This window comes from Erpetoichthys calabaricus, chromosome 4 (assembly GCF_900747795.2).
Source record: "Erpetoichthys calabaricus chromosome 4, fErpCal1.3, whole genome shotgun sequence".
NCBI lineage: Eukaryota > Metazoa > Chordata > Cladistia > Polypteriformes > Polypteridae > Erpetoichthys > Erpetoichthys calabaricus.
Genome location: NC_041397.2, coordinates 290,234,661 through 290,257,678, shown reverse-complemented (window position 1 = coordinate 290,257,678; position 23,018 = coordinate 290,234,661). Strand labels below are relative to the sequence as shown.

Below are 23,018 nucleotides of genomic sequence, written 5' to 3'. Positions count from 1 at the left end.
TACAAAAAGGACATAGCAGCACTAGAAAAGGTCCAGAGAAGAGCAGCTAGGCTGATTCCAGGGCTACTGGAAATGAATTATGAGGAAAGATTAAATGAGCTGAGCCTTTACAGTTTAAGAAAAAGAAGATTAAAAGGTGATATGACGGAAGTGTTTAAAATTATGAAGGGGATTAGTCCAGTGAATCAAGACTGTGATTTTAAAATGAGTTCATCAAGAACACGGGGACACAGTTGGAAACTTGTTAAGGGTAAATTTCACACCAACATTAGGACACTTTTCTTTACACAAAGAATGATAGACACTTGGAATAAGCTACCAAGTAGTATGGCAGACAAGGGCTTTGAAAACCAGACAATGATTTTTTAGAAGAATTAAGTTGATAGGACTGGCGATCTTTGTTGGGCTGAATGGTCCATTTTCATTGAGATTGTTCTAATGTTCTAAAAAGGAACCACACAACTTAGTTATATTTAAAACGGTGTCCCAGCGTATACATGTTTGGGGTGAGAGGAAAACCCATGTAGGTATGGAGAGACTGTACAAACTCCATACAGAATTGTCCTGGGACAGGTCATTCTTCTTATGATAATTAACATATATATTGCAGCATAATTTTTCTTACTGTTAACTTTGAATAAGGAGCTGGTTTGCACAAATAAAGTGAATTAGTAGCTGATTGCACAGCCATACAAGTAGCTACAAATAAGCAACTAACATCAGCCTGGTGTGATCCACAGAGAACATCACCTCAAGGCACTTTTATTACTTATTATGGTACAAGTGCCACTCACGGGGTCACACAGACTTTGAAAAGATGTCACAACAGGCACCCCCAGTGATAAGTAAACTGAAACTTTGTGGTTTACATTTCAAACCACTAGACAGCCTTTTTGCATGATGATGCATAACATAATATTTTCAGAACTGTTTAATCCAATTCAGGGTGTTGAGTAGCTGAAGTCTCTCTCGTTAACCCATCACGGGGGTCAGTTACATGAGATGTGAGAGTAAACTCAAAGTACTCGGAGGAAAGTTCATACTGACACGGGACAAACATACAACTTGTTTTAAAATCCAACACATATGAGATTTAAAGCAGAGTCTCACTTGAGCTAAGCCCAGTTGTCACCATTGTTTTGGAAAACATCTGCTCAGGACTGCAGAAGACATGAAATCAAACTTTGCATGGCCTTTGAATCTATTTATTTAGATTTCAATATAATTTGTTTGTCTGTTATGTTCTCAAACCCACCTGATCCAATTCAGGGTTGAAGATACTGGTCAGATTGGGCACAAAGTAAAAAGAAGAGACCCACACATTTAGAATTGCCAGCTGATCTAACCTGCATGTCATTGAGAATGTGTGTAGAAAACCCGATGTACCAAAAGGAAACACTGACATGCATGATGCACACCACACAGAGACAAGGGGAACAAGGGGAATGATTCAAATCTAGAAGATTGCACCTACTAGATGTGGGCACCTACCTCTGCGCCACAGTGTCGCCCATCAAACCAGCTTGTTGGACACAACGGTCTCCTCTTTTTTTGCCAAACTTCTTGTGCTCTTGTCAAATTCATTCTGAGCCCATCGTGCATAAGGCGGTTGGCAGCCAATCAGGCGACACAATCAGTCAGATTGTACAGTCAGTCCCTTAGCTTTCTGTGGAGGGATATTTTGGAGAAAATTAGGTAAGTAAAGGTGTAAATAAATGAAAGTAATTTGACAAAAAATAAATAATAACATAAAATCTGAGTTTAAATAAGTGTGGCAAAATATGTTTTTGTTCCATTCTCTTTGCATATTTAATCTTTTAATTGTCTCTCTATTATATAAAAAAATCCTTTGATGTGACGAGACTTTTTGGAGACAAGACTTTTTGGAAGAGAGATATTGTCAAGTCCCGCGAGACGAGACTTTTACCATCCTCTCAAACGTTTCTGGGTAACGGACCACGGACCTCTCAACTCTCATTCATGTGAATGCTTTTGTCAGACACACTTCCTACGCTCTTATACATTTTAACGTTTTCCTCACTTTAAGTTCCCAATTAAAGAAGACGTATTATGTCCAAATCTCATTGAAGAATTTCACCTGGAAGGGTTATCAACAGAAGAAATGAGTACACGAGCAATCCTAGCACCAAGAAACAAGGACGTCAAACGAATTAACGTGAAAATTGTCGATTGGTTACACATTAAATTGGTTAAATGAATCCAAAAATGTTGAACGGTTACATGGCAAATTGTTTAAATGCATATCAATAGACTGTGCTGAAACAGTTGGTGGTGATCGTGCGGAAAATGAAAACATCAACTGACAATATCTCGAAGTATATCTACAACTGTTAATAACGTCTGGTCTTACACCGGCCGAAATACTGTACAAATAAGGATGCATCCAAGAAAGGTAATGTAGTACATCTCCCACGGATAACATTAGACAACAAAGGAAATCTTGATAAGCCATTCGTATTAAAACGTTAACAGTTTTCCGTTAGAATAGCTTTTGCAAAGACAATTAACAAGTCTCAGAGCCAAACATTCAAAAAAAGTCGTTTTATTTAATAGAGAGAAAGAAACGAAATTCAATCATGGGCAGTTACACGTTGCATTGATACATATGTAACTATTCCCGTGAAAATAAAACTCTGTTTAAATTGTACATCCGCATCCCCATACGCAAATGGAAGAACCGCAAAGTGGCTAGTGCACAGCACAGGCTCTGGGATTGGTGAGCGAAGTGAGCAGGGGGCAAAGCCCCCTAGTTTATTTAATAATAATAATCTTTACATTTATATAGCACTTTTCATACTACTCAAAACACTTCACAAAGTGAACCACCACCACCAGTGTGTAGTATCCACTTGATGATGCAACGGCAGCCAATTTTGCACCAATCCACTCGCAATACATTAGCTGTTATGTGGTGAAGGGGTGAGACAGAGACAGCAGATCAGAGACAGGGGATGGTTAGGGGGCCAGAATGACCAGGCTAAGGTGGGCAGTTTAGCCAGGACAATTTATTTCACTGACACAACATGAAATACAACACACTGACAGGGTGGGCTCTAGCAAGTACTGTTTTTTGATTGGTGGATTGTTTGCAGTGTTGACAAATGTGCTTTGATTGACTTGGGAATCCTGTGGCTCAAACAAGTGCAAGGAAGAGTTGTTCACACTCTTAAATAAATATTACACTTCAATTGCACTTTATTTGGGTTTTGTGGTTCCTTGTAGAGCCTTTGCTTGACAAAGAACCATTTTATTCTGGCAAGGGTTCTGTGCTGGGCCGGCACCACCGTTAAGGAGAATTAGCCATTCAGGTAGGTACCCTCACACAGGCTAGCTACTGGCACACTAATAAACTTGGCCTAGGGCACAAATAACTTAGCACTGGCACTGGTTCTTTGCATATGAAGCTGAACATTTCAGCATTGAAAAGGTTCCAAATATGTGGACAATACAGAAATCTTTAATGTCTAGTAGGCAACGGAGCAGGATACTGACAGATGAAGAAGCAAACCCAGACTTTCCCTGTGTCAATATATCCCATAAAAGTCCTTGAAAAACCAACAACCCATTGGTATTTTACTAATCTGTTATAATGTTTTCATGGGTATTTGTGAAATCCATCCATCCATTATCCAACCCGCTACAGGGGTCTGCTAGAGCCAATCCCACGGCACAAGGCAGGAAACAAACCCCAGGCAAGGCGCCAGCCCACACACACATTAGGGACAATTTAGGATTGTCAATGCACCTAACCTGCATGTCTTTGGAATGTTGGAGGAAACCGACGCAGACACAGGGAGAACATGCAAACTCCACACAGGGAGGGCCCAGGAAGTGGTACAAAACTAAACAGAAGCTGTTTCTAGAACTTTCATGAAAATCAGTGATCCTGTGAAATCGCTCTGAAGAACCACTTTGGCACCTTTATTTTTAAGAGTGTTCAGTGCAAAGCGGCTCCTTTAATTGAAGAAACTCCATGTTCATCATTAGGGGTTTGCCTCTGTGATTTAAACGGGGCACTTAATGGTCGAAGGTTTTCGCTCACGTTACCGACGAATTACCAATCAAAAGACAGCACTCGTTAGAGCCCGCCCTCTCAACTTTGACGAGTGGAAGTGACAGTTTTCATTTCAGTGCTTATTTTACGTTGTGTAAAATAAATAAGTAAAAGCAGAAATGAAATAAATACATAAAGATATAAGCAACAGAAAACGTATTCCGTAAAACGTTTAACCGTTTATCCTTGTCAATATCTATGCATTTATTTCACAGTACTTATATTTATTTGCGTGTTTATTTATTTAATTTTGCTTTCAATGTTCCTCTTTAGCGTTCCATACCGTCACAGACGCAATGCCTGAACCAGCCGTATGGGGGAGCCAGACCTCCCTCGCAGTGACATCGTGCTCTTCCTCACAAACGGGGTCAATTCTGAGTAGCTAATAAATCTAAGACCCTTTCAGAGAAATGTACGTACGAAATATTATGAGTGCTTGTCCTCCTGTATTTCCGTAATATGATGTAACTGATCGGATTGCAATCGATATTCTCATGTTACTACAATTTGGACATAAGTGTACATCGTGCTGCTAGTTCATTTTACCCAAATTGTGCAGTGTAAAGTTCCACGAGGAGCGTTAAAAGTGAATGGCGCTACATAATGAATAAAGTGTCTAAAAATGTGCGCACTCCGTAAAAAAAAAGTTTATAAATTGAAAGATTCGTGTTTGAAACGATTTTCAGCAACACTGCACTAAGCGCGCACCAGCGCCGATTTCATTTGAAATTATGTAATTGGCAGGAATATCTCAGAAAATGTATCAGGCGACGATTCAATACCGCGCTATAATTACCCTATTATGTCCACTGTGGATGCATGTGATATATTAGTGTTTTGGCACGATCTCGCTGCTTGAAAGTAAATTGCATTTTATACTTATTGATAAGAGAGTCGTTCTTCTTTATTAAGACGTGTAGACATTCTCGGATTTGCGCGTGCTGAAGCGCTGACGCGCACGCGCGCTCCCGTCTGCTCGTTTCCCCCCTCCCTCCAGGGGAGCGCCTTGAAGAGCTCTGACTTCATGGATTGGGAGAAATGAGCCAAGAGAGCTGGGACTAAAAAGCTAGTCAGACTCCTGGCGAAGCAGAACACCAGTTTTCTACGTCGACTCACGTACCGGCAACACGACAACCCACTAAGGCGACATGGATTGATATTACGTATGTCTAGTATTTTTCTTTGGGCACTTTAGGCATCGGATTACGGATTACAGACAGAAGCAGTAATGAGCAGCGGGTAGTGATCGGATCGGCGTGGAGCGGAAGATGCTGTCGGCTGCCTGACACCTGGTTTCCTCGGGATCATACGGGATCTGACCACCACTGGTTGGCGTTAACACAGTAAAGACGCAACCCAGAGAGTCGATCGGCACTCACTTCACCGCCCAGCCTCTCTCCGCGGCTGCGCCTGCTTAAAGCTCGCGGCGCTGCACAGGCACCTTCCGGGGGGTTCGGGCGCACTCTTGACGGCCAGCATGTTGCTCCAAAGCGTCTAAAAATGGACGAGTCGTCCCTGCTGGACCTACTGGAGTGCTCGGTGTGCCTGGAGAGATTGGACACCAGTGCTAAGGTGCTTCCGTGCCAGCACACCTTCTGCCGTCGCTGCCTGCAGAGCATCGTTAGCTCCCGCAGCGAGCTGCGTTGCCCCGAATGCCGCATCCTGGTGGACTGCAGCGTTGATGAGCTGCCTGCCAACATCCTGCTGGTCAGGCTGCTGGATGGGATCAAGCAGCGACCCCACAACTCATCCGCGTCTCCACCAGGGACAGTCATCCGTGATGCTCCCGCCGCAAACAGAAGCTCTCCGGTCAAGGTTAGACACAAACTTATGCTTGTTCTCGAGGGAAGGAAGAATGTGTGTGTGTGTGTGTGTGTGCTGGGTCTCGAGGGATTGGGGGTCTTGTTGTGAATACAACGCGGCTGTCTGGGTTAAAGTGTATTTTTAAGGGGGGGGGGGGGGGAGGGAGCGTGTGTGAAGGGGTGGGGGGTTTTGAGAGATGAGTGGATGTAGCCTCCATTGTTACCTCATCACCACAACTTTTCATTTCCTTGGATTTCTTTTTCCGTTTTTAATTGTTCTTTTATGGTTGGCTTAAAACATCTTGATTTATAGTGCCTTAAATAGCCTGTCTCGCCAGCAAAGCGCGAAAATACCGCAGCTGCGGAAAGCAAACTATGGCGTTGGCAGCCACAAACACAGATCGTAAATGAGCCTCCCCATAAACCCCCCCCCACCCCAATCGACCACCTTCCAAAAAGTCTAAAGTCAGCAGCACTTTCCAAGTTGAACAGTTGAGCTGGACTAATAAACGATTCCCAAAATAGGGAACACAAAAATGGACTGATAATTGACAGGGAGAAAACTATTACATCTTGTATAGTGCGGGCGCAGGTGTCCTAAAGAGATTTTTTTTTTCACACTTGCTTCAAACAAGACCAAGCAATCAGAAATGAAAACACGCCATGAATGCAGAACTGCGTATAGAGATACAATTGAACACTCTGTGCGCTTCCGATCTGATGTGTAATATTCCTTTAAAATTAAAATATAATTTCATCGCATTGTTATACGTCCCCACTATGTGATCGCCAGAATCGAAGAGTTAGTTGACCAGGACGGGACTTCCAAACTCGGAACATTTATAGTTCATTTAACGTTTCTCGCAGATTTATAAAAACTGTGGTACTTATGATTGGTCTTTCGCCTTACATTTGGGATACAGTTGCCCCCCTTAGAGCACCGGCTGATGAAGTGACTTGCTCATTGTCACACTATGTCATTAACCGGACTTGAACCCACAGCATCAAGGATTTACGTCCAAAGCCATAATCACTACGCCGCACTGTCTGCCTACTTGCTAAAGAAAAACCCGTGCAGACTCCACACATGGTGACTTGGCCACAGAAACAAGTGAGCGCGTCACAGCTGTGATGGAGACCCGGACTGGCTTCATTCACGAGGCAGTAGTTCCTGCCCTAAATAACAGCCACGCATTTTTCAGTGTCCTCTATTTTGGGAAACGTTCATTCATTCTTCGCGCGCCTGCTAGCAGCCGTATGGATTGCGCTCCGTCTGCGTGTGTATTTTTCTCTGTTAATTGTCGTCTGTGGTTTTACGGTACGCTGAGGTCTCAGGTCTACTCAGCTTTGTTGTCACGGGGGAGCACTTTTTGGATTAATTGTCGTTAAAGGCGCTATATATCACGACATTTCTTTCTTTCTTTCTTTCTTTCTTTCTTTCTTTCTTTCTTTCTTTCTTTCTTTCTTTCTTTCTTTCTTTCTTGTGCTCGCGTGTTTCATATTGAGCTCATCAATTTGTCCGTCTTCATTCTATTTGTGGAGCCGCAAATAAATGGATTACGACTTCTAGTCGACTGTCAGTACTGCTGGATTTAGCGCCCAGTGTCTACAGTTGGTAAATTCGCGGACTGTTGTAAAAAACGGATTAGGTTCGTTTGCGGAGAACAGGCAACAGGCTCTTAAGCCGTGGGTTCGATTTCGAATACTTGACCGGGCATTATTTGCTCGTTGTTTCCACATTATGTGTGTATTTATTTATGGAAACAAGTACTGGATTACTTTCTACGTTTTAAAGGAGTTTTCATTAGGCCGGTGGGTGAGTGTAAAGGCAACCCATGTGGGTGTCATGCCCTGCTCCAGGGGGTCATTTAGCTGGGCCAATCCTCTTCTTAAAGTCATGCCTGCCCATTCACCTCCATCGCGTGTATGTTATTTTTAAAAATAACGGTGCCAAAGTGGTTCTTCAGAGCGATGCCATAGGGGAACCACTCGTAAGGTTCCAGAAAGAAGCTTTATTTATTTAAATCCTTGATCAACCACAACTAGATGATAACACATTTATGAAATACCAATGGGTTCCTGACTTTAAAGGACTTTTGTTTGCATACAGCAACACAGGCAAAGTTTGAATTTTCTTGATCTGTTCATACTACGCCCTGTATACTATCCATTAAAGATTTCTATTTTGTCCACATATCTGTTTCAAAATCCCCAAAAAATACCCCCCCCCCCCCCAAAAAAAAAAAAATCATTCCCAGATTGAAATGGTTCTTTTTCAAGGGAAGGTTCAAGGAGGAACCACTCAGCCCCGTAAAGCGCCATTGTAGAACCGTTATGTTTGAGCGGGTACTGTTAATGGTTGGATTTTTGGGGACTTTATGTTGCCATGCCCCACCAGTTAGTTCAGTCGTCCCCATAACATTTTTCTCTGGAGAAAAAAAAGCATGAATACTTAAAGAAGGGATCAGCGCTAGAGGGGCTTCATTGAGTGTTGTAAACGTGATGTATTATTATTATTATTGTATATTTTTTATGGAAAGGAAAAAAAACACAAGATTGTGCGTTTTATAGAAGCACATCGACAAAAAGCCTTTCGCTTTTCTTGAAAAACGGAGTGCCCCATAAATCTCGAAGGCCACTAATGATTTGCATCCGTTATGTTTAAAACGTGCAGTTCTTTGGCCACTTGAACAGTCACTTGGATTTAACGCGTTTGAGTAAAAATGCTCGACGACGGGCCGCCCCTTTAACGCTGCCAGTCTCTCGGGGTGGTCGGCTGATGCGCTTTCTTATCCCGTCAGCCCAAGTCTTTCATTGCTTTGACGGTTTTCGTTTAGACAGGTGTGTTATTTAAATTTCTCAAGCCTTTAATCACTGAGCACATTTGCTCTCATCTTTGTGTTTGATGCCATGTTCTTTACAGCCTGGCAAGGCTTTTACTTAAGTTAGCACACGCGCATAATTTAGAAACACGCCAAGTCGTGAGTGTCGGCGCGTGTTAAAATGGTGTGCGGCACTCCTGGCCCGCCTCCCGAACGCAGGAAAGGAAACGTGAAACTGAAGGCACTCACGGAAAGTTTCCAGCACAAAGTGTCAGTTTTCTACACCGAGAGATCTCCATTACTTTTTACTTTTTTTCCCAGGTGCGGTTCAGATATATACTGGCACAAGTTCATTGGGGTTGGCACTTGTTGGCATCTTCATAGCACCCATGTGGATACTTTGATACATTATATGATATGAAATTAGATTTCCTAGGGCCACGGTGCAGTATTTAGACATTAAACATTACAATATAACAATACAGAGATGGGGTAAAGGGGGTCCTAAGGGAACATAGAACAAGGAACAACATCTGTGCAAATCGACACCATAAAAATGGACAAACAGCAATCAGGGCCGATTGACAATGGATAAGGAATGCAGAACAGAACAGTAATTATTAAAGAGCCCATGATAAGTGGGCACATGCTGCGGTTACATTGTATTCAGGATCATATCTGCCTGGTCAAAGAAGCTGTGGCTCAGTCTGGCAGTGGTGGTCCACAGATTCCAATATCATCTTCTGAATGAAAGTTGGGAAAAGCTATTGTAGGAAGAGGTGGGAGCGAGCAGTGGCGTAGCTATAGAGTTTTTGTCGATCTTTGGGTTGGCCACTTACAAAATAAAACATAATACATATCAAAGGAAAAATGAAAAAAATGTGATTACATTTTTAATTATTAATTACAGTTGAGGTGTTGAAATAATGATCCTTCATTCTTTTTTAATACTTCTTTCCTTGCCTTTTCCTTTTTTATAAAAGCAAAATTTCAATGTTTTGTTCCCTGAGTCATTTAGTTCTCACTTTTGCCTTATGGCCTGGTGCTCCATCATGCTGGATTGTTCATTGTTGGTCACCACACTGTTCTTGGTTGGTTGGGAGAAGTTGCTCTCGGTGGATGTTTTGGTCCCATCCTTTATTCATGACTGTATTTTTAGGCAAAATTGTGAGTGAGCCCTGCACTCCCTTGGCTGAGAAGCCATCACTGTTGACATGAAACAGGACTGATGGTAGCGTCGCTCACCTAATATTGACTCTTTGTATAAACTTGATGTAATTGTCAATAAAAGCCTTTGAAACTTATGAAATGCTTGTAATCATACTTCAGCAGAAACATCTGACAAAAAGATCTAAAAACACTGAAGCAGCAAACTTTGTGAAAACCAACACTTGGATCATTCTCAAAACTTTTAGCCACGACTGTAATTTTCAATGGGAGACCCCACACTCCCTTTCTAGAACTGGGGACCACCTTAGGTGGAATCTGACTAGCAGCTGAGTTTGTGGTTAACATTTGGCACAGGTGCCCCTCTGGTCAACACTGACGACTCTTTACCCGGCCCATACTGCTTAGGTTACTTTGCATTGGTCTGCCTTGGGTTGTACTGTAGCTTGCAATGGTGTGAAGCCCTGGACTTGCACCCAGTGCAGCCCCCCAGAAGACCCTGAACTGGATAAACAATTAGAATAGGGATAGATGAATGAATTGAATTTGGCTGTGGCAAGCACTGGGCACGTTGTTGATTTGCTCGCATTTGGCAGGCAGTACTGGTTCATCGGACTTGCTTTGCAATGGACATTCTTGTTTTTATTTGTTATGGCCATGCTGAACGCTAGTTACTGGTTCCCGTCTCTGGTGAACATCTGGAGTGCTTCTTCTTATGACGACCATAATGTGGGTGTGAATGCTAGGTGGCACTGTTGCCTCTTTAAACCCAATAGACAGACACTCAGGGCACCAGGTAAAAGCACCAAGAAGATCCTTTTAATGTTTTTCTTCTTTAAACAGTGCTCCCCAAGCACCATAGCCACAATAACACAGGCAAGTAAATCACAAGCACAATAATAAACAATTCTTCTCTTTTTCTCTTCCTCCACACCTCCCAGAAAGCGCTGTCCACCTCCTCCCGACTCTGGCTCCCTGCCGGGTCTTCAGCAGTCCTTTAAATAGTCCTCGACCTGGAAGTGCTTTTGTTCTTCCTCTTACATGACTTGCTAGCACTTCCGGGTCAGAAGGAGAACTCAAGTTCTTTAATCAGCCTGGAAGTACTTCAGGTCTTCCATCCTCGTGACTTCCTAGTACTTCCAGGCTATAAGGGAAGCATGACTCCCCAGGTCCTTTCACATCACCCCCGGCAGCACCCACGGCACTCAACAGGGGCTGAGAAACCAAACTCCAAGTCTGGGGGCAGCGCTACACTCCAGGGGAGCTGCCATCTAGTGTTTTGGGGGAGGCAGTGTCCTCACAGGTGGCGCAGTGGTAGTGAGGCTGCTTTGCAGTAAGGAGACTGTGGAAGATTGTGGGTTCCTCTCTGTGTGGATAGTGCTTTGAGTACTGAGAAAAAGCGCTATATAAATGTAATGAATTATTATTAAAAGTAGCTGCCTTCCCCCAACCTTCCATTTCAAGGGCGTCCTGGCTGGGCTGAGCTGCCGGCCGTCTCTCACAGTAGGCAAACTGTTGCACTGGACTCTGGGTCTGCATATATCTGGACGATCAGCCCAAGGTGCTTTTTTAATTCTGGTCAATAGCACCATTGCATTCTTAATGTCCTTAGCATCACTATTTGGTCTGGTCAGTGTTATGCATGGATTTATTTTGTCCTGTCGTCATTTCCGATACGTTTTCGGGGTTTGTTCAGTATCAGTCTGTGCATAGCATTGGTTTCCATGGATCAGTATTAGGACTGCTTTCTCATATAGCAGGTGAATCACCCAAGAAAGTTGGAGGAGTCCAGAAGAATAGTTGGGGTACCAACTGGGCAACAGAGAAAACAAGTACACGGTGGCACAACATAAAAGCAGGCACTCAAAGCCCATTTCAAAGCCTCAGTTGACTAATGTAGAGGTTGCTGTCTGAGCAGGTCAGGTAGGGAGCTCCATCCTGTAGCAGGCTTACATCTAAATGAGATGCCTCCTTCCAGGGATGTCCATTTTTATAAGAGGCGGAGCCTTCTCTGGGTTCTGTGGGTGGGTCATGTGCCTTCTTGGAGCTGTGGAGGGAAGAGATTAAACAATTAGCCACAGTGTCCCCCTCTTGCTGCGGAGTAGAATTACATCCCTTAGTTGAACCGTGAACGTGATCTTCAGGCGCCTATGCGGGACATGCTTGGCCTTAAGTGTTAAGTTAAACACAAGCTATCAAAGGTAGGAATAAATTATTGAGATTCTACTTTGTTCTCAGTGGGGGGCTTTATCCCCAAGGGAGCTACATAGATGGACAGAATGTTTCCTCAGCTTTATTAGTTTTACTCAAGTGTCAAAATCGGAGTGCCGCCTGGAGGAGTCTTTGCAGTCCTCATCCTGCTCCCAGCCTATTTGGGTGTTTCGATATTCCAATGTGGACCAAGTGATTGCCCCGGAGACACTTTTACACTCTTCAGGGTTTTCTTATCTATAATGAACAGTTCCACCCGGAGCACCGGCTTTCCATTCTTAATGGTTTTATGAGCTGCTCCTTGGTGGGAATGGCCGAAGATACAGCATGTCAGCAGCTTGCCTGCTCCTTTCTGCACTGCTGGCGACACTTTGTGTGATTGACTGTTGTATGAAGAAGAGCTGCTCCTCTGCCACCTTATGTACTTATTGAAGGACCCAGATGGGCCACTTGTTACAGCGACATTTGGGGGCAGCGTCCTCAGAGGGGTGCTAGATAAGAATAAACTGGATTCATGCTAATCGGGTTAACACTGCGCCTTCTAGCCTGCATGGTCTTGAAATGCTAAGCCTCTTCAAAATATTGTACTGTGCATGAAAGGCACTATACACTAACAGTGAGAGGGGTTGACAGCAAGTCACACTGTATATTCACACGGCTATAATCTGGTCCAGTCTTTTGAGAAGGGCGCCATAAAAGAATACACTGAATTCTCCTTACCCCATCTGACATGTCATCCATGAGAGACTACCCTAAAACGACACTGTTGACTCCCAAGTCATCTAAGCTGCGGACTCCTCAAGGATGCAAAATCTCTGTAAAGTATTGTGCTTTGCGTGAAAGGCACTATATAATAAAGGGGAAGGCAGTCTGGCCTAAGAGCTGAGGAGGCAGTCATTAAGAGCACCCAGGATTTAACTGAATTATCTACTGTATAAATACTGGTCACTTCTTATTTTTCTATTCATGAGATTATAAAGTACCCATAGAAAAGATTCACCCCCTCGTAAGTTTTCACATTTCACTGTTACGCAACTTTGATTCGTTTGGCTTTTTGACACTGATAAACAGAAAAGGAGACTTTAATGTTAAACTGAAATCAGATCTCCGCAAAGTAGTCTAAATCAGGGGTCGCCAACTCCTGTCCTGGAGGACCACCGTGGCTGCAAGTTTTCATTCTAACCCTTTTTTTAATGAGTACCCTGTTTGCGCTGCTATTTAACTTCTTGTGAATTAATTTTAATTGAATTGCTTTCCTGTGGTGGGCTGGTGCCCTGCCCGGGGTTTGTTTCCAGCCTTGCGCCCTGTGTTGGCTGGGATTGGCTCCAGCAGACCCCCGTGACCCTGTAGTTAGGATGTAGCGGGTTGGATAATAGATGGATGGATGTATTGTGCATTTAAGTTAGAATGTATTCCTGTGTTCTGTGGGTGGAGCCCCAGGAGGTGGGGCCACTATGACATCACAATTTTAGGACTACCTTCAGCCTTCACATTCAGGTCGAGGAAGTGATCACTTATTGGAGTTTGTGGAGGAAAGATAAGAGTATTGTGTTGGTTTTTATTTTCAGTTTTTATGGATATTAAGGATACTTTTATGTTTTATGGGACCTTTGATGAATTGCTTTCTTAAGATTTGTTCCCCTGAATTTCTTTATCGTTCCTTTGAATTGCCTCATTTCTTTCCTTAAATGGCACCCAAACAGAAATGAAATGTGAAGTGAGGGAGCCAACAGAAGACAAACTAAGTCAGGGCATCAAACTCCAACCAGTTTCACTCCAACCAGCTGCTTAATGAGGTGCAGATTCTTTTCGTTAATTAAACCCATTCGTTAATTCTGTGGCTTGTTGCTGCTCTCGTGGTGCAATAGCAGACATTTCCCGAAATTGTTGATTTTCTCTTTTCTAAAAGCACTGGGTAAAAGAAACAATTAAGGGGTCTAAGTCTTCAAGAGCAAGTCAATTAAAATTAGTTCAAAAGTAGTTAATAAAAATAGGTCACTCATTAAGAAAAGGGTTGGAATGAAAACCTGCAGCCAAGGTGGTCCTCCAGGACTGGAGTTGGCGACCCCTGGTCTAAATTAAGTATAAATATAAAACACAATATGACTGATCTCATAAGTATTCACACCCATTAGCATGAGGTTGAGGTTGGGAGCATCCACCGCTATGACACCCCTAAATGATCACGTCATTAGTTAAATGGAGATCACTTGTCTGGGGTTTCAGTCAAATGTCAGGAGTGCTCCTGTGCCTAGAACTGCTAATCTGGAATTATGAATATAAAACACAACACAGTTAATCTCATAAGTATTCACCTGCTTCAAGTGATTTAGTAGATGCACCTTTGGTGTCCATGACAGCCTTAAGTCTGTGTGCACAGGTCTTTCTCAGTCTTCTCTCTGCTATTTCTTCCCATTCTTCATCTTTGCCAAACTTCTCAAGTTCTGTCAGATGTTATGGAGATTGTAAGTGAACAGCCATTCTCGATTGGACTGAGATCAGGACTCTGACTTGACCATCAGAGGAGATTCACATTGTTGTTTTGAAGCCATTCCCATGTAGCTCTGGCTTTAATGCTTGAGGTTATTGTTTTGCTGGACCATGGTTCTTCTCCCAAGGCACAGGTCCCTTGCAGCCCCCATCAGGGTTTCCTGTAGGATTTCTTTGTATTTTGCTGCATTCCTGTTACCCTCACAAGCCTCCTAGGGCCTGCTGTAGAGAAGCATCACCACAACACAGCGCTTCCACCACCATGCTTCACGGTTGACATGGTGTGTTTGTGATAATGTGCAGTGTTCAAGCATGACTTTTATTCAATTTGCAAAGCTCAATGTTGATCTCACCAGAACATAAAAGCTTTTTCCAGCTGACTCCAGAGTCTCTCACATACTATCTGGAAGACTCTTGTGTTTTGTAACATTACAGAGCTGTGACCGGTGAAACCCCTGGGGACAAAATTGTTGTCTGCACAGTTTGTGCAATCTGAGTCACTGTAGTTTGTCACTCCCTCAGAGTTCTCTTGGTGGCCTCCCTCCCTCATCTCCTTGCATTATCACTCAGTGTTTGAAGATGGCCTGCTCTAGCACATTATCAGCGGTGCCATACTCTTTCCATTTCCTCATGATTGATTTAACTGGATATTGAAAGAATTCAACATTTTCTTGTCTCCATTTCTTGACTTGTGTTTCTCAGTCTCCTTTTAATAGAATTGCTTGATGTGTTCTTCTCTTTTCATTGTCTCAGTTAGGCCACCATACTGAATCCCCACAAGTTGGACTTAAGAAATTTGTAAAACCCATTGGCTGAACCAGTGACGTTTTAGGGGTGTTATATTAAAGAAGGCGAATATATATGAGATCATTTATTTTGCAGTTTACAGTTGTAATTAATTTAGACTGCTTGCCAGAGACCTGTTTGCACTTTGACATTAAAGAGTCTGTTCCTGTTGATCAGTGTCGAAAAAGCCAAATCTATCTATCTAATGACGGAATAAAATTTTGGCCATCCTGTTCAATAAATAACAAAAAATAAACAAAAGAAATGCTTCTTAGGTGTGTTGCTCTTGTCTCTGGGCTTCAAATTACATAAACAAAGCTTGGCTTCTAGCTGTGGATTAGGGTCAGTTTGCTTGGGAGCTCCATGTAGCAGGTCACTTTTGATTTGTTTTGATATATTTTATTAATCCTGGTGGGGAAATTGTCTTTTCCTTTGACCTTTGGTGGTCAGAATGGAGTTTCAGCACCCCTGGAGTAATTTTCAGGTTAAGGGCCTGTCTCAAGGGCCCAACAGGGTAAGATCCCTAACTGGCAGCAATGGCATTTGCCCTCTAGATACTGGCGCAGAACCTTTGCCTCTAAACAACCACTCCACCCAAAATTCTGCCAACATAACACCTCCTTTTGGGAAGCCAGGGTTCTTATGGACAGGGTACTGGAAACGGGGTAGGTCTATCTATCTATCTATCTATCTATCTATCTATCTATCTATCTATCTATCTATCTATCTATCTATCTATCTATCTATCTATCTATCTATCTATCTATCTATCTATCTATCTATCTATCTATCTATCTATCTATCTATCTATCTATCTAATGTGATTTAGTGATATATAACAGTACAAAATGAAAGGTCCAACAGGGCCAGTGGGAGTGAAAACTTTTTATGGATGCTATCCATCACAGGGCATAGTGATGCCACCATTTGCCCCTAGGTGCCAATGTAAAAGTAATCATTAAGTGGGTATTCTTGTTAAAGTGCAAAAAGGAGGAACTTTAGTCAAATACGGCAATGGGGAACCACCAGGCAGTAACCACGTTTATAACTGTGGTGTTGAAAAGAGGTAAAATAAGTGACACACACACATATGCAAAAGTGACATCAAGCCAAAACAGATAGTCAAAATTGTTGAAGAAGCTTTCTGTTCTGTTCTGTTCGAGTGTGCCCGCAGAGTGAACCCTGACTTTCAGTGCCTCCTGGGTTTCTATATCACCAACCTAGAAGGGGTGGAGCTTCTTGGCAGAAGTGGAATTGGGTCACATGACCTCTGGCTGGTGAGCCTCAGAACTGAGGGTGGAAAAGGGTGAAGGGATTAGTGACCACGTTTGGGATGACATAGTTCATGTACTTAGAGCCCTGAAGATGTCCTCTCTGCACTCGTATTTAACAATGTTTATTTATTTATGATATAGTTAATTTATTTATGTATGTATTTATTTAGTAGTCCACAGGACTTCAGTGATCATTTTAGTGGCATTACTTTAACCTGACTGGTAACTAAGGGGGGATTTCAGTGGCTGAACAAGTTGGATGTGTGCTTATCAGTGTGGACGCTGGAAAGCATAACATGAAGCTGGCATCTATGCTGACTCCACCGATTTCTGGTAATTCTCTTTTAAACACTCCTATAGGCTGTAGATCTCTTTACTTGATGTTAACAACCGAATGGTAAGGAAATAGAGTGGCTCAGTGATTGATGCTTGTGACAGGTTCAGCAGTTGTCTGAGTTTTATTTTCATTTTTGCCATACCTTGCCCTTTATTGTTCCTGATGGTGGTATAATTGAGTTGCCCGTGTAGATATGGACTGGCGCTCTGGGCAGGGATTGTCCCTGCCTTCTTCTCATTGCTTGCTTCCCTGCTACCCTGCTCCGGATAAGTGGGTTTAAAAATGGTTGTCTGGATGGTATAACACAGGTTGTAGTTGCACAGCTGATGACCACAATTCCCGACTCTTCTCTGGACATGTTTGGTTTTGGGTGGTGTTTGGATTAGTAGGATTTTGTCGTGAGACTTCTGCAGAAAGAAAGACTGGATCGTTGCTTTGAGACTCCTCACCATATCACTGGTTTAGTGCGCCATTGTGGCTTAGGCTTCAGTTCATGTCTTACTTTAAGTGTGTATCTGTTCTATTTATGGCCTCATTATTTTCTTTTGCCCGCAGGAGTCAAATATCGTAGTCGGGTGCCTAATTTCAGCTTGCACAGGGCTGGTTAGGTGAAGTAAGCTCTTGTGAAGTTAGCTATAATGTTCCTGTTTTCTTTGTTGTTTTTAATTTTTGTTAGAATAATCAGGGATGTGCTAGCATGTGACTGAGTAGTTGTTCTGTACTGTCACTGCACTGAATGATTTGCCATCCTACTGCCCTACCTTGGCACAAACTTTGACAGCAGTCGCCTCATAGCTCCAAGTATCTGTATCAATCTCCAGCCCAGTCACCTGCCTGCAGTTTGATCGTTTTCCCCGTTACATATTGTGGCGGGTGGCTGGAATCCTTACCTGGCCAGGATGACCAAGGTGTGGAAGGACCAGTGGAGAGAGTATTATCAGGACAGTTTCTTCCCCAGGCCGATAGAGCTTGGTTTCCAGTGGGGCCACGGAACCCACGGCCACCACCAGGGGGGCACATGGTCCTTTCCAGGGCCTTATTTGGTCACGTGTCCGCTACACCCGGAGGTGTGGCTGAAAGAAGCTCGTTATGAGTCTAGGAGTCTTTCCAGGTGCCCTATAAAAAGGAGCCGCCTCACTCCATAAGGTGGCCAGAGTCTGGAGTGGAGGGAGAAGGACCGACGGCAAGAAAAGGACCGTTGTGTCGGTGACTCGTGCACAGTGTGTTTACTGTAAATAAACCGGGTGTTCTCTTGAACCTGTGCCCTGCCTGTGTGTGTCCGGGTTAAGGTGGCGGTACTCCCCCTGGTGGCTTGCAGTATCTATTTGGGTTATTTGGTTTTGTCCCACATCTTGAGGTCAAGCGTACCAATCTGACTGGTGACTTTCAAATGTAGCTTGTTTGTGTGGGAGTCTGCCCTGCTGGACTCCCAGTGTTCACCGCATAGCTAGCCCCCTTCATAAAAACACTCTCGCAATTTGCTGTACGTCTGTGGTATTTTGTTTTCTGTTACTTTATCAAGCACCTCTTCTGCTTAACAATCTCTTGCATGTTTCATGTGCACAACACATCAATTCCTCTTTGATTTACGCAGCACCTCTGCCCCACAGTGCTTTATGTGTACAGTTCAGCCCAATATCCCATAATGCTTTCTATATTCCAAAGCAAACACTCCCATTGGAAAAAGGCTGATCTTTAATGGCTCATGAGACTTGAAAGAGATTTATGAAACAACTTTATCACAGATGCTTCTCCTAAAATTCCTTGAGAGGAATATCTTTAGATAAAAAGGAGACCTGAGATAGAACTGAGGTAAAAGGAGTCAAAACTGAGAATTGGGCTTTGAAAATCATGCTGTGTTTTGTGAGATCTCTTTCTTGCCTTGTTTTAATTTCTTTCAAGACTAGGGGGCTTTTCCCCCTGCTCGCTTCTCTTGCCAAACCCCGGGCAGGCGCTACGTGTCAGCCAATTCGCAGCTCTGCCGCTCACATATGGGGAAGTGGATGTACAGTTTAAACAGATTGTTATTTTTATGAGAATTGTTATATATGCATAATAGAACTAGCTATTTTACATTAAAGTGAGTAATTAACCATAGTAAAAAAAATAGTAAAACATAATAAATTGAAAGGTATTCATTGCGTTATACGTTTTTGTTCTGTTTGGCTTTGAAAGTAACACGCAAATAGTTTTTAAACTTACACTTTTACTGTAAAACTTCAGTAAAAACAATATTTGGAATTAACTTTTCGTCAATATAGCATTGAATTTTGATTCCGTGTTTGGAGTTACATTGTGACAACACAACGTATAACTGCCTGTGAGTGAATATCGTTTCTTTCTCTCTAATAAATAAACCTACTTTTTCGAATGTTTGTCCCTGTGATTTGTTAATTGTCATAGCCAAAGCTATTTTAACGGTAAACTATAAATGTTTTAATACTAATAGCATATCAAGATCTCCTTTGGTGCCTAATGTTATTCGTGGAAGATGTACTACATTACCTTTCTTGTCGCCTGTTAAAATTTTACATGTCAGAATTGGTCGCCATCTTTTCAATACAACTAATCTTGTCCTGTTGCATAGCCCATCACTCAGACATAAATTACACAATAACATTACGATACATCCTTCTTTCAACAGTAATTTGGCCGGTGGAAGACCGGACGGTGTTACGGTTGTAGATATTCTACTGGATATTGTAAGTTGATGTTTTCATCTTCTGCACCATCACCACCAACTGTTTCAGCATAGTCTATTGATACGCATTTAACCAATTTGCTGTGTAACCGATTGACAATTTTTGCGTTAAATCATTTGACTTCATCGTTTCTTGGTACTAGGATTGCCCGTCTACTCATTTCCTCTGTTGGTAAGCCTTCGGGATGAAATTCTTCAATAAGATTTGGACACAATAAGCCTTATCTTTTATTGTGAACGTAAAGTGAGGAAAACGTAAAAATGTATAAGATGACAAAGACATTCACATGAATGAGAGGTGAGAGGACCGTGGTACGTGAGCCGTTAACGAAATGATGGAGAGGAGTGCGAGACCCCCTCAATTACCTAGAATGATTTGCATATTTCTCATTTATTTGATTTATGAACTCAGTCATTACCTGTGAATGAGTCTCACAATTCTTGTTCATCTGATTTTCTGAACTGAATCATTACCTGAGAGCGTGTCACCTGTTTCTTATTCACTTGATTTGTGAATTCAGTCATTACCTGTGAATAAGTCTCATGATTCTCATTCATTTGATTCACGAATTGAATCATTCGCTGAGAATGTGTTGCAGTTTTCTTAATCATCTGATCTGTGAACTGAATTATTACCTAAGAATGAGTTTCATGTTTCTCATTCACTTAATTTATGAACTCAGTCCTTACCAGTGAGTGAGTCACATGTTTCTCATTTATCTGATTTGCGAACTGAATAATTACCCGAGGACGAGTTGTGTGATTTTCATTCACTTGTGATTCTTTAAAGTATTATCATATTTAAATTATACATTTTAACTATGTTGTCATGCATTGTGTTTTCAAGCAGGGCATATTATAAACATGTTCAATATACAGTGGGTACGGAAAGTATTCAGACCCCCTTCAATTTTTCACTCTTTGTCATATTGCAGCCATTTGCTAAAATCATTTAAATTATTTTTTTCCCTCATTAATGTACACACAGCACCCCATATTGACAGACAAAAAAAAGAATTTTTGAAATTGCTGCAGATTTATTAAAAAAGAAAAACTGAAATATCACATGGTCCTAAGTATTCAGACCCTTTGCTCAGTATTTAGTAGAAGCACCCTTTTGAGCTAATACAGCCATGAGTCTTCTTGGGAAAGATGCAACAAGTTTTTCACACCTGGATTTGGGGATCCTCTGCCATTCCTCCTTGCAGATCCTCTCCAGTTCTGTCAGGTTGGATGGTAAACGTTGGTGGACAGCCATTTTTAGGTCTCTCCAGAGATGCTCAATTGGGTTTAAGTCAGGGCTCTGGCTGGGCCATTCAAGAACAGTCACAGAGTTGTTGTGAAGCCACTCCTTCGTTATTTTAGCTGTGTGCCTAGGGTCATTGTCTTGTTGGAAGGTAAACCTTCGGCCCAGTCGGAGGTCCTTAGCACTCTGGAGAAGGTTTTTGTCCAGGATATCTCTGTACTTGGCCGCATTCATCTTTCCCTCGATTGCAACCAGTCGTCCTGTCCCTGCAGCTGAAAAACACCCCCACAGCATGATGCTGCCACCGCCATGCTTCACTGTGGGGACTGTATTGGACAAGTGATGAGCAGTGCCTGGTTGTCTCCACACATACGTCAGTGCAAGACACATGACAGCCCGCATGGAGTTTGCTAAAAGACACCTGAAGGACTCTGAGATGGTGAGAAATAAGATTCTCTGGTCTGATGAGACCAAGATAGAACTTTTTGGCCTTAATTCTAAGCGGTATCCAGGTGTGAAAAACTTGTTGCATCTTTCCCAAGAAGACTCATGGCTGTATTAGCTCAAAAGGGTGCTTCTACTAAATACTGAGCAAAGGGTCTGAATACTTAGGACCATGTGATATTTCAGTTTTTCTTTTTTAATAAATCTGCAACAATTTCAAAAATTCTTTTTTTTGTCTGTCAATATGGGGTGCTGTGTGTACATTAATGAGGGAAAAAATTAATTTAAAATGATTTTAGCAAATGGCTGCAATATGACAAAGAGTGAAAAATTGAAGGGAGTCTGAATACTTTCCGTACCCACTGTATAATTTGCTATGTTTAATTATGCACAAATTATTCGATTATATATTTGTGGTGCGATTCATTCAGAGCATTTTACTGCCACGGACTCCATTCATAAATCAAATGAATTGATTCACTTAAATGGGTAGTTCAAAAGAATTCAGTCAGTAGCTTGAATTGAAATGCCCATTACTCCCTTACAGTCACTTACTTGGTGGAGAATTGGTTTTGAAATGCGGAATTGGCAAGTACAATGTCTCAACCCTGACAAACTCAAACAGAGAGTGCCCAGATTTTATTGACATGTCAAAAAAACCATCGCTAGCCCATAAGCCACTCTGATTGGGTTGGACTGTGTTTCATAGCTTTTGGGTAATTGACTTTATGACCTTTAACGATTTTCTCAGGATTTTGTGGTCTGAACTCACAACTCAAGTTAAAACCCTACAGTGCGCATGGTTAATAAAACAACTACAGAATCACGCACGGTGACGTCATCTGTGCTGTGTCTCACTCAGCCCCTACCTTTTTGGCACAGTACCCCTCTACAATAGACACACCAGATTACAACTCAAGTGATACTCTTAATGTACTCTTCTTAGGATGTATTCTTAATTATACTTCATTTTTTTAAATAAGACATTTTTGAAAGAAATATTGAATGAATAATTGAGATAGGATGACTTAAGCCCATGCACACGGCAAACTTATTAGCTTATTCTGCAAAGACAATACCTCTGAGGGTCTTTGTAATCCAGATGTTTCACGTTATGCAGTTGGCAATCAGCAGTTACCCCAGTGCAAAATGTTCAACCTGGGATGAAATGTGGTGGGATTCCACTATGAAAGCTGTGTCAGAATCTACAAGCCTGTTTGGACTCCGTTTTTAACTATGTTGTATTGTAAAACTGAGGACAAATAACATTGCACAACAAAGTTTTTGCTTCTTGAACACTGTTGGTTATTTCTTATAGATTTTTGGGTGCTGATCACGAATATCACATCAAAATTTACCCATTACGTACCGTTTTGGAGACATCTTCAGTTTAGTCATGATTTTTTCTTATGTTTGTATCCAAACATTTTCGCTCCTGTAAGTGACTTATCAACAACGGTTTGTGCCACCTGGGCATGTCCAGGCACGGAATCAGGCCAGGTTGGAAGCTGTCCTGTGGAAGTAGACATGTTGGGCATCGCTGGGTAAGTCTGAACGAGCTTGACGCTGTCTCAGCATGCTATAAAGGTGGCTTGCATACACTGATCCTGCTCATTTGGTTAATATAGATAGTCAGTGTGTATGTATAGTATCAGTATAGTAA

At 42.2% G+C, this 23,018-nt stretch overlaps 1 protein-coding gene across 1 annotated transcript in view; it reads left to right on the top strand.

Moving 5' to 3' along the window:
- The first annotated feature begins 4,971 nt into the window (after window positions 1–4,971).
- LOC114651262 (E3 ubiquitin-protein ligase SH3RF3-like) overlaps window positions 4,972–23,018 on the top strand; it is a 498,214-nt gene continuing 480,167 nt past the window's right edge. Inside the window, exon 1 of the mRNA XM_051926673.1 lies at window positions 4,972–5,890. Within this exon, the coding sequence (XP_051782633.1) occupies window positions 5,576–5,890 (315 nt within the window). The 5' untranslated portion in view covers window positions 4,972–5,575. The remainder of the gene's footprint in view (window positions 5,891–23,018) is intronic.